Source organism: Hyperoodon ampullatus (assembly GCF_949752795.1).
Source record: "Hyperoodon ampullatus genome assembly, chromosome: X".
Lineage (NCBI taxonomy): Eukaryota > Metazoa > Chordata > Mammalia > Artiodactyla > Ziphiidae > Hyperoodon > Hyperoodon ampullatus.
In genome coordinates, this window is record NC_136913.1 from 117104277 (window position 1) to 117117712 (window position 13436).

At 43.5% G+C, this 13436-nt stretch overlaps 1 protein-coding gene across 1 annotated transcript; it reads left to right on the forward strand.

Moving 5' to 3' along the window:
• Window positions 1–1471: 1471 nt before the first annotated feature.
• On the forward strand, window positions 1472–12991 carry CD40LG (CD40 ligand; the record flags this gene model as incomplete). The annotated part of the gene is made up of 5 exons (XM_079727809.1): window positions 1472–1627; window positions 3467–3598; window positions 7666–7723; window positions 9662–9724; window positions 12615–12991. The coding sequence occupies 5 exons, from the start codon at window positions 1472–1474 to the stop codon at window positions 12989–12991; spliced, it is 786 nt and encodes a 261-aa protein (XP_079583935.1).
• Window positions 12992–13436: the final 445 nt, after the last annotated feature.

A 13436-nucleotide genomic window follows, 5' to 3' on the forward strand; every position in this document is an offset into this window, starting at 1 on the left:
AGCCACCTACTTGGCAGATGTAGTGAGATCTGCGCCCAGGACAGGATGCTGGGGCGTGGGAGGGGAAGATAGCAGGTGGTAACTATGCAGATAGCATGCCTATCAGAGGAGTTTGTTACATTTCCTATTTGTGTCTCAAAACAATCTTATAGGAATCACCAAAGCAATCTTATCATGGTTTCTAGACCAGGTTGGGATGTGGGGTAGGGATTTCCACAGCTACTTTTATTTCGAAGGTGATCTGATAAGACCATCAAAAGCCATTCAGAAATGCGTAATTCTACACACTTCAATAATTCAATTCGTTGTCAAGACGCTGGGTGTTTTTGATGTTGTTCATTTGTTTTTTGCTGGTATGTAAGGAGTTGGCAATTATTTGGAAAACTCATATCATAGGCTAAACAAATAGCAAAAAACCCAAGGTGAGAGTGGTTTTCTATAGCTTAACGTGTTTCAACCATCTTTCATGCACATCTTTACTTGATTTCATAACAACCTAGAGGATAAGCAAGGTAGGTACAACTGCCCATTTGGATATGAGGAAACTGAGATCTGGAGAGGGAAAGTGATAGGCTCGAGGTCCACAGCAATTTATTGGTACACCAAGGACTGGAATTCAGGTCTCTTAACTGCAGCCTATTTTCACTAGTCCAAACGGATACATTGGCATCAACAATTATCTGATGGATTGGAACAGTGTAGACAGACAACTTGGCTAAATCACGGTAATATTCCTACCTTAACTTCAGTCCCAGAGTTTTGGCCTCAATTACCCCCAAGACCCTACTTCTCTTGGCCTTGGAAAAGTGTATTTTTCTTGAATTATTTTTCCAGCTAAATTTTCTTTACTAATTGTCAGCACTCCTTTTGGCTTTAGGCCATGTAGACTTGCCTTGAAAAGCCGCCAGGACTTCACTGGGTTTAAAGATGAAAGAAATGTTAACAAGCAGCTAGCCAGTGGCAAGCCAGTCACAAAATCAATCCAAACTTTTGTTGATGTTTCTTTCCCTATCTACCAGGTTCCCGCTTTATATTAGTAAGATTGAAATTGAAATAATTCTATTGTTGGTGGATTCATTTGTCACTTTCCTTGAAACTGGTGAACCCCAAACGTTAGACAGCGATAGGAAAGTACTGCCATTGTCTGTTAAGAAGTCTATGACATTTCAAGGCAAGAATGAATGTATGGAAGAAGAAACTTGTTTCTTCTTTACTAACGAAAGGGAAAGCCTGGAAGTGAATGATATGGGTAGGTAAAAAAAAAAAAAAAAAAGAAAAAGAAAAAAAAAAAACCTTTACGTAACTTTTTTTGCTGGGAGAGAAGACTGCGAAGCACATTTTCCAGGAAGTGTGGGCTGCGACGATTGTGCGCTCTTAACTAATCCTGAGTAAGGTGGCCACTTTGACAGTCTTCTCATGCTGCCTCTGCCACCTTCTCGGTCAGAAGACATCATTTCAACTCGAACGCAGCATGATCGAAACGTACAGCCAACCTTCACCCCGCTCTGTGGCCACTGGACCACCCGTCAGTATGAAAATTTTTATGTATTTACTTACTGTTTTTCTTATCACCCAGATGATTGGGTCAGCGCTTTTTGCTGTGTATCTTCACAGAAGATTGGACAAGGTAAAATGAACCATAGGCCTTTATTAACTAAATTTGGGGTTCTTATTGATGTGTGGGTTGGTTGGTTTTAGTTCTACCCAAATGATGGACAATGGTAAGAACCCAAATAGATAAGTGGTCTTGCGGCATAGTGGTTGTGGTCTAGTTAGTGAGATGTTCTACTCTTTTCTCTGGTCAAGAACCTTGGCTCTGGAGTCAGACTGCTGGGTTCAAACATTGACTCGGTCCCCTACTAGTTCTGTGATCCTGGGCAAGTTATTTGCCATTTCTATGCCTCAGTTTCCACATTTGAGAAATGGGGATGTTAATGGTGCCCACCTCATAGATTAAATTCAAGCTAAGACCAGAGCCAGGCACAAAGTAAGCACTACATAGACATTAGCTATAATGATTTGCTAAGGTTTTGCTTAAAAAGTAAACTATTTTTTTTCTGATGGAGACAACTGTTTTTCTTCTAAATATCCAACTAGACAAGGAGAGCATCAATCTGAGCTAAAAATGCATAGTGTTTCAGGTTAGCATAGACATGGGTAAGTCCCTGAAAGTGGTGTTCTCTGTATAATTCTTCAAATGCTGATTGTAGGTGCAAGCTGCTCAGTTTCCCTCTGAGATGTTTTACGTTCTTAATAGTTGGACATACAGAACAAAAGAGTAAAGTTAGCAGGTTGTTCTGCATTCTTAAGAAAAATAACCATTAGGATTTATCCTGTTTCCATGCGTTTACCCACCTCCACTGATAAGCATTATTGGCTGTGTTGAAAAAATACCAATCATAGATGAAAAGGAGAAATTTCGTCCATTATTTGGCTGTTCCTAAAAGTCTAGATGTGGGAATTGTGGATGCACAGCATCTGGAGACTACGTTTTCTCAGGGATGTGCGAGTGGCCACTATTGGGATGCCAATCTTGAATTAAGACCATGAGGTTTTCTATCAGGATAAGGTGGAGCCGGAACAATTGAGGCAATTCTTGGGTTACCCATATTTTAGGGTTCACTGCTGAGAAAAGAGCAGGGCTCTGGGTCTGCTTGTTTGTTTGTTTGTGTTTGGCCTGCTGGGCTCTGCCAATCAAATGCCTGGACATAAGCCTAGCCTCTATAGGGGAAATACTGACCTGGGTAGATTCAAATTTACCCTGGCACTTGGGTGTTCTCTTAATGACAGTGAAAGCCACCGGCTAGCTGGATCTTGTTTTGAATCTAAAAATGTAATCTGAATATAAGAAAATGGCACACATTAGTTGATTAGTTGATTAAACAAGTGAATTCCATATATTTACTTATTCTAAGACATCGGAAAATAAAATATCTCATTACCTTTGGGAATGAAAGATGATTTCTTTAAAAATGAAAATGTTTTCTGCAAATACTAAACTTAAAAAGAGAGAGATGTAATTAGAACTCAAGTCATTGATACACATTGCAAATTACCTTTTCCAAAGCACTGCAACACAAACACTAAAATTAAGTGGGCAAATTAGCTCAGCAGAAAACTATTTTATACACATGTTTATAATGACCAATCATTACTGAAGCAATGGGAAATATGACCATTAGAGAATGTTGCTGCTACGATACACGGGAAAAAGTACACTTTGTGATGAAATTTCATTAGAATAGCTGTGATTTCTACCTAGCATTGCAGACCACATGACATTTTCTTTGCTGGCTTTTGTAGATTTTTTAAACTGCTAATACCAAATATCAGTAATCCAGTATACTAACTTGTTATTATGCCCCATTTATATCTGCAAAGTCCTCCTCATGTCGTTGAGGCCATGAAGTGATTGTAGAGGCAGACAGAATTACAATGTCTCATGTTCCTGTTATTTCATAAATAGATAGAAGATGAAAGGAATCTTCATGAAGATTTTGTGTTCATGAAAACGATACAGCGATGCAGCAAAGGAGAGGAGTCTTTATCATTACTGAACTGTGAGGAAATTAGAAGCCGGTTTGAAGACCTGGTCAAGGTAAGGACCTCAGTTGTTGGGAAAAGTGTCATTGAAAAGTTTTGGTTGAGAAACCTGCTAGGTTGGGACACTAAAACGTGACCATGTAAAATTTAAACGTGTTATATATATATACTATAGATACATATCGCCATACATATGTACATACATGTATATATGGGTATGTGTATCAAAAAAGCAAAAATGAAGCCAAAATCCTACAGTCAAAAGGGAAAGGAAAGTTGGAAGTGTGCTCGTTGATAGGAATGCCCTTAAGAAGAACAAGAGACTCTCTCTGGGGAAAATACACACGCTCATGGGCACATTCACACATGCACATGAGCTCAGACATGCAGATGCCTCAGTGAAAAGGATGAAGTCTACCAAATTTGTTTTTTGCATTTTCTTATCTTACCATCCAAACCTTGATGCCTTCCCACTGTGGACCCAGGGTCTGGTCCCCATTTCCCAGGGAAGCGGTAACCATTGGCCACTACAGCGTTGCCAGGCCACAGGTTAAGGGTTTGCCTTTACTGGGGGCGGCGGGGACTTCTGAACACTGATAGACTCTAACATATGAAGGAACGCTTCTCTCATGATGGGATTTCAGGTGCCATGTAAGTGAGATCTTTTCCTTTTACTGTGAGGAGAGGTGTGGGCAATTGGCGATGGACCGTCTCAGTACCGCTCGAACCAGACCCCGTATCATACCTCCTGCTCATGGAGCCAGTCCCCTCCAGGGCCAATCAAGACCTGAGGCAGAAAGTCTGAAGCCTTCTAGCCCAACAGACTGGTGCCCAGCATGAAGTAACTGCAGTGGCCTATGATAGGTGCCTAAAGCGAGAGTTTCTAGACCGTTTACTGAGGACATGCCCACAACATTCATTCCATCGCTGTAGACAAGGGGCCTAGGAGCTCTTTCTCCAGAAGAAGAAAAGCAAGAAGGCTTTCTGCCTGTTTCCCCCTCAGAACACTGAGTCAAATACCTTGGGCCCTCAGGGGACTTGGGGGTCGTGACTAGGAGGCCGCATCCAGGCAGAGGGCAGCGCTGTGCCAGATGGGTGGGTATCTGGAGAAACCAATAGGAGTTAGCTCTCACGTGTGGATAATGTGTAATTAACCTGGGAGTGAAGGACCTGAGAGCTTATTTCTGAGCTTATTCCTGTCCTCCTGTACTGTCCCCGGTGTGTCGTTTAATCCAGTAGTGAGGACTCTGAAAGCTTATTCCTGGGTCACCTATGGGGATCAGAATGCAGCTCAAATCTGTTGTTGGCTTTTATGTTCTTTACACTAATCTAGGTTTTAGAGAAAGACTCTTAACTCTTTTATTTGCAAGGCCTGAAAACGATTTGAGTTTCTCTGGTTCTTCAAGGCTTCTGGCCAGTATTACAGGGTATTGGAAGGTGTTGCAAATTTAAATGGGAATAAAGCCACTTTGAGAACAACGCTTAATAATCCAAGTAGCATATTTAATGTGCTGGGCTGTGTGACCTTGGGCAAATGACTTCACCTCTCTGGGCCACATTTTTCTCATCTATCCAATGAGAGGACTGAGATGATCTGCTAGGGCACTACCAGCTCTGACATCCTGTAATTATGTGATCAACCTTCAGTTACCCCCAAAGGCAGTGAGAGTGGCTGTTGGTGTCTTCCCTCCCTCCCTCTCTCTTACTGAGAGTTTTACAGTTGTACTGCCAATTTCTCATGGCTGTATTTCAGGTTGGATATGTAAAGCTTCCCAAATCAGCTACCCAGGACAAAAGTAAGGAAGAAAGTCAGTTTGGCCTCTTTGCTTATGCTTGCATGAAAAAAGTGACAGCTCCCAAGTTTCATACTCTGGAAAGGTGGACCTTCTCAGGCATGTCCGCCAGGGCTCCTTCCGTGCAACAGAGGAAGCCCCTTGCCTCCAGTGCTGCGGGGTGGAGTCCAAGTCAACGTCATCTGCACCAACAATGCGCACGAGAATCAGACACAAAGTACTCCAGCTCCCCAGTCCTGTTCCAACGATTGACCCCCGTTCCAATATCCATTCCCCGAAACTTCTCATTCTAAAACAATATTTTGGACTTTTTTTTTAACCCAACAGGCCAACTACAAAATAACCCCCAAACTGGATTATTTATATTCTTAGCTAATGTTAGCAGCCTTTCTTTCTGGGTCACAGTCTGATTTGTCCAGAGCAAACCAAGGCCTGAATCACAGGAAGTGGTCTTCGAAATCATCAGATCCAATTATCAACCCAGAGCTGCTTCTTCTCCCCACAGCTGCTACCCAGTGGTCACTCAATCTCTGTTTGAACACGTCTAGTGACGGGGAACTCACTATTTCCTGAGGCAGGTCGCACCAAGCTGTCACTCTGGGTGGAAGATGGGATTCGGGGCTGATGTTAGAGTAGATGAAGGCAGCATTTTAAATAGTAGAATTGCACATGAAAACTTTCTCCCTCCCCCCAGCTCCCTGCTAGAATGATCAGTTCCATGATTGTCTGCTCGCCAATGCCCAAGGTGTCTTTGATAAGGTCAAAGCATCTCCTTTTTGAGTTAAAGGTCAAGCTATCCAACCCTGCCACATGGAGTTCCCACTAAGAGAGAAATAACTAATTCCAGATTTTCTGAAAGTCAACTTTCAAAAGTCTTTCAGTTGAGGTGGGGAGTGAAGCAAGAGGGGTAAAAAGGCTCTGGGGAGTGTGGCTGGGGGAAAGTTCACAGAAAGGCAAGGCCGGGCGCATAAAGGGCAAACTTTGCTGACTTCACGTTTTCATGTTGGCCAAGCCCTGACACCAATGCAACCACCTAGCCTAAAAGTATCTCACCCTCGATCATCACACTCCATCTTTTGAAAAGACACGAAATATTCATTTGTTTGCTTGTTATCTCACAAACATTTTCCTGTTGCAGCACTTTCACACTGCCACACTTCAGCTCAAGGGGAAAGTTGAAGCTCTGGGCCCCGTGAGGGTTTTGAGGCACGGGCTCCCGGTTAGGCTCCGTGACTTACACCCTCACATCTGGCACTCGAGCCGAGCGTACAAGGAACCCCTCAGCAGTAACAACACTAATTCCTACTTGGGGAGGAATGAAAAGGAAGTGTGCTGTAGAAAATTGATTCCAGGAACTGGAAGGCACACAGGACTTTGATTATCAGGAGCTGTGAAAATACTATCGCCTTCCTCATCTGTGTTCAGAGTACAGCGTTAAGCCCAGCCTCGGAATGTGATCTCAGTTTCTACTGTCGGTTTCAGCCTCAGATTCCTTGGCTGACCTCATGCCTGCCCGTTAAGCCCACCGTGCCTTTTATTCAGTATCTTTAAATCTTTAAAATGGCAACAGCAGCCTTTATTGCCTTCCAATCTGTGTAGATGGCACTCTCTGCTAGCTTCTTTAAGTGCCTCTAGCCTTCCTGCAGTTGCTAATGAGAAGAAATCCCTTAAGAAGTGCTGCATTTGTCTTGGAACATCAGCCGCATTGGGAGATTACCTGAGTTTCCTATACGCTGATGATTCTAAGTAAGAACGGGCCACACAAGGCAACCAGCAACAAGAGAATCTCTTCAGCCCATTGACAGGGACAACGAAATTTTTTTAAAAAGTCTGAGGATCTTTTCATAGTCTGGGATTTCTTCCCAAGGTCAAACTTACTATTTCTATTTCCTAAGAGATTTCAGACCAATTTTATTCTAATAGATACACACTATGCTTTATGTTAATAATATTCTATATACCAGTTGCCAGGGTAGAATCTGCTCCCCATTCAGCATTATTTTTCAATACTCGTCAAAGCCAGGGAGGTTGGGGTCATAGGAGGGGTCAGGATGGCAGTCATTGGTCTGGAGAGAGCACTGGAAGATAATAAAACCCAGATTCTGTTTCCAGGTTCACCCCTGGGCTTTCTGGGCTGTCAGCTCATCTGTCAAAGCCATGGGCTCCTAATCGGTAGGATGGAATTAATGACAGGATCTGAGTCTATATGATAATCTTCACCAGAAACAGCCAACAGAGTAATGGCAGATGCCAAATGAATGAAACCTCCTTCTAAAGCCCACGCCAGAGTTCCTGTCAAAATGACCTTTTGCCATGATTCTTATTTTAGGGTATAATGCAAAGCAAAGAAGTGAAGAAGAAAGAAAAAAACTTTGAAATGCACAAAGGTAGGTTGCTCTTTACCATTTCTACGAATACTTAAAAACTAAAAGGAAGATTTAGGCCAATCATACTGAACAACCCAGTGTTGGATCAGGGAACTTGTAGCCCTGGAAATCAAACAGGAACACAATTGCCAAATCAATACCTTCTCTGGTGCCTGTGATTTAGAAAGGAGTTGTATGGACATATTTATAGAGAAGGCTGTGTTCCTTTAGTGCTGACAATACCAAGTACGAAGAAATCACATTATTTTCAACACCTTAATCAAAGCAACCATACAGCCTAGTACCACCTACAGAGGATAAGATGACAAGACGGTCAGCATTTGGTAGCGGCGTCATTTATCACTCAATGATAACAGTTTTTTTCATGGGGAAACACGGCCAGGGGAGCCTCGGAGACCCAGGAGTGATTCAGTGTGACAGCGCTGTTCTTTGCCCTGTTCTTGATGTCAGAGCATCTCAAATATCCCAGGGTTGGAAGGGACCTTGACAGTTCTCAAATCCTGCACCATCCCCAGATCGCGAATCTCCTTCACAACAGCACTGACCATTGACTCTCTGATCAAACATGCCTAGACACCTTCTAGCTCATAAAGCAGCCTGGGCCATCTTTGAACGGCCCTAATAATTATAATCATAAGATTACTCTATACTCGAGAGAAGGCTTTTCTCCTCTGGAGTTGAAATTTGTTCTTATAATCTCCACTAACTGAATCGAGTTCTGCTCTTTGGAGCCATACTAAACAAAGTATATAATTCCTCTTCTACACAGCAGCTGTCCATATGTTGAAAACAACAGTCATGGCCCCTGAGCCTTTTCTTCTCCAGGGTAAACCTTCTCAGTGTCTCCCACTGTTAATCCTATGACCCTTTCCAGGCTTTTTCCTGTCCTCATTTAGGTCCTTTTCTGGACACAGTAACTTTCTCTGTTCTTTTTAGAATGTAACACCCCAAACCAAATACAATAATGCCTGGAGTGACCCGAGCAGCTGAGTATGGGGAAAATGGAGTGTTGGTAGATGGGTGTTGTTAGACAAACTGCTATATCACAAAGTCAGTGTAAAAGATGGTATGGCTTGTGTAAATTTAATACACACAAAGAAATACATACATACGCACAGAGATACAGATACTGTTTTCTGAGGCAAAGAGCTAGCTTTAACCATTGGTCTGGATGCAAAGGGTCACCTGATTTCCATGAAGGCTTTGCTTTCAGAATGACTGTAAAATATGTTGAGTGGTACCATGTTGTCTGTTAATTGCTGTGAAATTTGAGGAAACAGTTCATGTGGGTGCTGCCTAGCAGTCTTTGGGAAAATGATACACTTAACAAAGCTGGTCATTTAGGTCATGCAGCTTGACTCGTTATTCATAGGACACCTACAAAGTGTCCAGCTCCAGGCTCATTACTGGAAAGAAAACAAAAAAGAACTTCCACACCGTGTCTGCACTTAGGAGATTCAGCACATGTAATTAAGGAGCAAACCTTTTACATGAGCAACAATTAGAGGTAGATATAACACTGTGGCCAGTGCTTGACCAAATCAGACACCATAAGCATTTTACTAGCTAAGTGTGCAGACACGACCTTTGGGCCCACTAAGATGACCAATGGATGGGAGTTGTTCTTAAAATCAAGATTCAACATGTGTTTAATGAAGATCATTTTCTTTAGCCTGTGTTGATCTATGTAAAGCGGAGTCAAGTACTGAATGACGATTGGAAGAATGGGCTCGGTGTAAATAGCCAACTCAGTTGTTCAGATTTTAGAAACCAACATTTCCCTCTGGTTTCAAGGGATTTCAATGCCATCTTATCCTTCCTTTCACATAACCTATTTAAGTACAGTCTCTATGACCCAGCTGCAGAACTAGACCAAATCGTTCTGTGACCAGTTTTGTGTTTCTTTGGCCTGACAGTTGGTCTTTGGTTTCATCTCAGGTGATCAGGATCCTCAAATCGCGGCACATGTCATCAGTGAGGCCAGTAGTAAAACAGCATCTGGTAAGTCCAAAGCATCTGAGCATCAGCCACCCGAGGGGAAGGCCAGGAGGCTAAAGCAAGGCAGCCTAACAATTAGGCTCCTGTCTTCCTCCGGGGGCAAATTTACAAAGCTACCCAGACATGCCTCGTGCACTTGCCTTTGGCTTCAAAGTAGGCTGAAATGCACAGATGGGACTTGAAGGGACAAAAGGAGGTGGGAAGCAATCCTGATGTTCTCATTAGGTTCTTACTCTGTGGCTGATTCTAAATGATGAATTACTGGGTGGAGGGACCATTATTCTGATAACACAGAAGAGGTGGCATGTAGTGACCCCCTAACTGGGAGCATCCCTCATCCTAACCCCTCTTCACTATATGCAAATGGGCCTCAAGGGGTATTTCCTGCCATCTGCCAATCCCTGTATGATTAACCCCAGCCTCACTGGGGCCAACCTCAGGGAAATTAAAGGTAAAATCATTCTGCAAAGATCAATAGGCGCCAGGATGTTAGATTTTCCAATGAAGTAACAACAGACGACATACTATAATCTTTTCAACTCTCAATGATTTTCTTTCCATATACGTTCTGCCATGATTCTAGCCCTTAGATTTTTTCCCCCAAATCTGTACCTCACGATAGCTGGTGTTGGACAATATGGCACATCTGATAAATGGATGGAAACATGCACACTAGCATAAAATCCCCTATCTACATAAATGCAGGCCAAGAGCATCAGAGCAGTCTTTGAAAACTTTAACACAGCGCTCTGGAATGGAGTTCTAAGCAGTGTGTGTGTATGTGTGTGTGTGTGTGTGTGTGTGTGGTGTGCGCGCACGTGTGTATAAGAGAGAGACAGAGATATACAGAGAGACACAGAGAGAGAGAAAGGAAAGGAGATAGGACCTCATCTTGGAGGTGGCTTGGGCTTCTCAGTGGGCATAATGTACACGTAGTTATCCTGGATCATGGCACAGGAGTAAGGAGCACTGGATAGAAAGTTGTTGAACGCTGAGATTTAAGAACCATGACTACCACTTGCTGGGTGACCTTGGGCAAGTCCCTTTACCTTCGCAGCAGTTTCCTGTCTCACTTCACAGAGTGACTCTGAGCATCAAATCAGCTAATATAGAAGAAAGTTATTCTGTCAAGCACTATACAAATGTAAGGTGTCATTCCTTAGCTACTTCACAGCAGTTTAGCTGTCAGAAGAGCAACATAAAGCCCTTTTTAATAACACTTACTCCACAATATTTAATAATTCTGCCAAGTACCCCTTTCTCATAAAATACACTTATGGGAGAATATCACAACCATCTCTGGTATGTCCAGGGTGGTCATCCACATGATACAGTCTCATCCAGATTGGATGGATGCCAGCAACAGAGACACCTCCTAGAAGAATAGCTTGCCTTGAATAGATTTCACAGTGCTCACATATTCTGCTGAAAGGCCCATGACGGCTGTTGGTCCTAGCGTAGTTGACAGTCCTCATCATAGTAGGTCTGCAGGGGATCAGGTGAGAAGAAAGTCACATTTCTTACCCCACAAGCCTCTCAGACCTACTTGGTCATGCTGCTCCAAACTTGACCTACATCTCACAGCAAGGACGAAAATTAGGTAAAGACTTACAAAGATAAACTTTGCGGACTCAAAGAACCTGCCCGTGTTTTCTAAATCAGATGGTCCAAAAGCGAAAACATCATAATGAAGCATTTGTGGAGTGATCTGGAGGCCCAAGAAATGTCAAGCATTTCAGGATGCCTTTCTTAATTACTAAAGGATGAGTCTTTTTTTTTTTTTTTTAGTTTCTGCTTTATAACAAAGTGAATCAGTCATACATATACATCTGTTCCCACATCCCTTCCCTCATGCATCTCCCTCCCTCCCACCCTCCCCATCCCACCCCTCCAGGCGGTCACAAAGCACCGAGCTGATCTCCCTGTGCAAGGATGAGTCTTAATAGGTGGGGTCTTACACCCTGATAGGCCTAAGAGCACCAAATAGGAGTTCAAAAAAAAAAGCTCAAGGAAGCAAATGCATCGTTACTTTCACTTCTCCCCACCCTCCACCCCCGGCAGTGTAGCTGTCTGTGGGGGCTGAGATTTGAAATCGGCTGCACACACTACTTTGAACACAGTCAACATCTCAGGCGAGAAAAATGGCACATTGTTGGTGGGTACTTCAGCTTAGCCACAAGAATACAGGCACTTTCAAGTTGGTGGCGCCCACTACAATGGGAGATCAAAACACACAGTGAAATGACAGGTTTATTTTCATACTTCCTTGCCTAATTTTAGTCCCTGCTGTGGGAGGCGGATCGGGTTTGCAAGAGCATGATCAGGTAGGAAGAAATGGGGTCTTTTCTCTGTGTTGAGGCTGAGCAAGAGAGATCGGCAAGTCTTCGACTTTGGAAAATTCAAGGAAAGCAAGATACGAGTTAGTATTAGCAAGGTCTTTGAGTATTTTGGCAGGCGTAATTTATGACCTGGGATTTCTAAGTCATTCACATTCTTTTAAGTTCAAGGACAAATTGGCTTTAAGAGCTCTTCGGGGGAGAAGGAAACTCACTGTGCTCTGTTACTTGAGTTAATCTTCACAAGTCTCTGAAATAGGCTGTAATATTAGCCCCGTATTACTGGGAAGGAACTGAGAGGCTCAGGGAGATTGACTTGCCCAAGTTTGAATAAGGCCTGGATGGCAACCCAGCTCCGTCTGACTGTGCAACCCATGCTGATTGGTCAGCCGTGGCTCCTCCATAGACTGAGGGCGGGATGAGTCCTTCAGAATTCCTGACGACCCAAACTTCCACTCCTATGTGAAGCCAGTATCCAACACCAAACCATATTGTCTGTTAGAATCTGAATCATGTATCCTCCACCTCACCACGGATTTTTCCCCTCTCCATTACAGTTCTCCAGTGGGCGCCCAAAGGATACTACACCCTAAGCACCAACTTGGTAACCCTCGAAAACGGGAAACAGCTGGCCGTGAAAAGAGAAGGACTCTATTACATCTACGCCCAAGTCACCTTCTGTTCCAATCGGGAAACTTCGAGTCAAGCTCCATTTATAGCCAGCCTCTGCCTAAAGTCCCCAGGTGGATCGGAGAGAATCTTACTGAGAGCTGCAAATACCCACCGTTCCTCCAAACCGTGCGGGCAGCAATCCATTCACTTGGGAGGAGTCTTTGAATTGCAACCAGGTGCTTCGGTGTTTGTCAACGTGACTGATCCAAGCCAAGTGAGCCACGGGACTGGCTTCACGTCGTTTGGCTTACTCAAGCTCTGAACGGTGTAAGCTGGCAGGTTGCGGCTGGGCTGATGCTGGCGGTCTTCACAATCCAGCAAAGCACTTAAGACCGCCCCACCGCACCCCGTTGGACTGCCTATTTATAACCCTAGGATCCTCCTCATGGAGAACTATTTATTATACATCCCGAGGCATGTAGGGCTGCAATGAGTGAATTACCGGGCGGAGGAAACCCCTGTTCCATGAGAGCTTATATTCTGAAGCAGCAACCCCACTGATGCAGACATCCAGAGAGTCCTATGAAAAGACAAAGCCATTACGCACAGCTCGAATTCTGAGTAAACAGCAGAAAATTAACCAAGTTTAGTTTTGTTTCTTTGCGTGCAGTGTCCTTCAGTGGAGAATGTATTTGATTTCTCAGTGAAGATGCCGGAGGGAAACGAGGAGCCTCAGCTCACATTCAGTTATGGTGGATTCTGGGTCC